The sequence below is a fragment of the Castanea sativa genome, chromosome 4, assembly GCF_040712315.1.
Source record: "Castanea sativa cultivar Marrone di Chiusa Pesio chromosome 4, ASM4071231v1".
Taxonomy (NCBI): Eukaryota; Viridiplantae; Streptophyta; class Magnoliopsida; order Fagales; family Fagaceae; genus Castanea; species Castanea sativa.
The window spans coordinates 36,672,408-36,673,087 of record NC_134016.1 but is presented as its reverse complement, the minus strand read 5'-3'; the positions used below and the strand labels follow the sequence as shown (position 1 = coordinate 36,673,087).

The 680-nt window shown below is 43.8% G+C and overlaps 1 protein-coding gene across 1 annotated transcript; it reads right to left on the bottom strand.

The window, feature by feature from the left end:
• Positions 1-287: 287 nt before the first annotated feature.
• On the bottom strand, positions 288-680 carry LOC142632811 (uncharacterized). Its single transcript, XM_075807144.1, has one exon. The coding sequence runs from the start codon at positions 678-680 to the stop codon at positions 288-290; it is 393 nt and encodes a 130-aa protein (XP_075663259.1).

Sequence of the window (680 nt, the reverse complement as noted above, 5' to 3'; positions counted from 1 at the left end):
ATCTGCGAGGGGTAGTCCGATATGTCCAAAGAACATGTGGCAATTCTTCCACCCATTTTTTCTTTGCATTGTCCAATCTCTTCTTGAGCCCGTTCACTATCACCTTATTGACAACCTCAGCCTATCCATTCCCCTATGGGTAAGCTGGGGTGGAATACCTATTTGTGATGCCCAAGTTATAGCAATATCTTCTAAAAGTTTTGCTGTCAAACTGAAGTCCATTATCCAAAATGAGAGTATGGGGATTTTCGAAACGGGTGACAATATTCTTCCACAATATCTAAACCTCATTGAGCAAAAGGCCAAGGGCTGGACAGAGGGTTGAGGGCACCTCCTAGTTGGTGAATGTTTGAGGCAAATCTTTGACACTGGTCGTATTTCTTCACATATTCTTGCGCTTCCCTTTGCATATTTGACCACCAATGTCCTTGAGTGAGGGCCCTATGGGACAAAGATCTGCCTCCTGTATGGCTCCCGCAAATCCCTTCATATAACTCCTCCAAGAGTAGTTCAACTACTTTAGGATGTATACAAAGCAGATACGGGCTAGAGAAAGAGTGCTTGTCCAACTTTTGATCCTCAGACAGCCAAAACTGAGGAGCTTTTCTGCGTACCTTGTTAGCCTCTGACTTCTCTTTAGGTAGGATATTCTCTTTCAAGAACAGCACAATGGAGTCCAT

What these genes read in the sequence shown, in the direction of transcription:
- LOC142632811 (XM_075807144.1), bottom strand. Translation starts at nt 680, where the DNA reads ATGGACTCCATTGTGCTGTTCTTGAAAGAGAATATCCTACCTAAAGAG.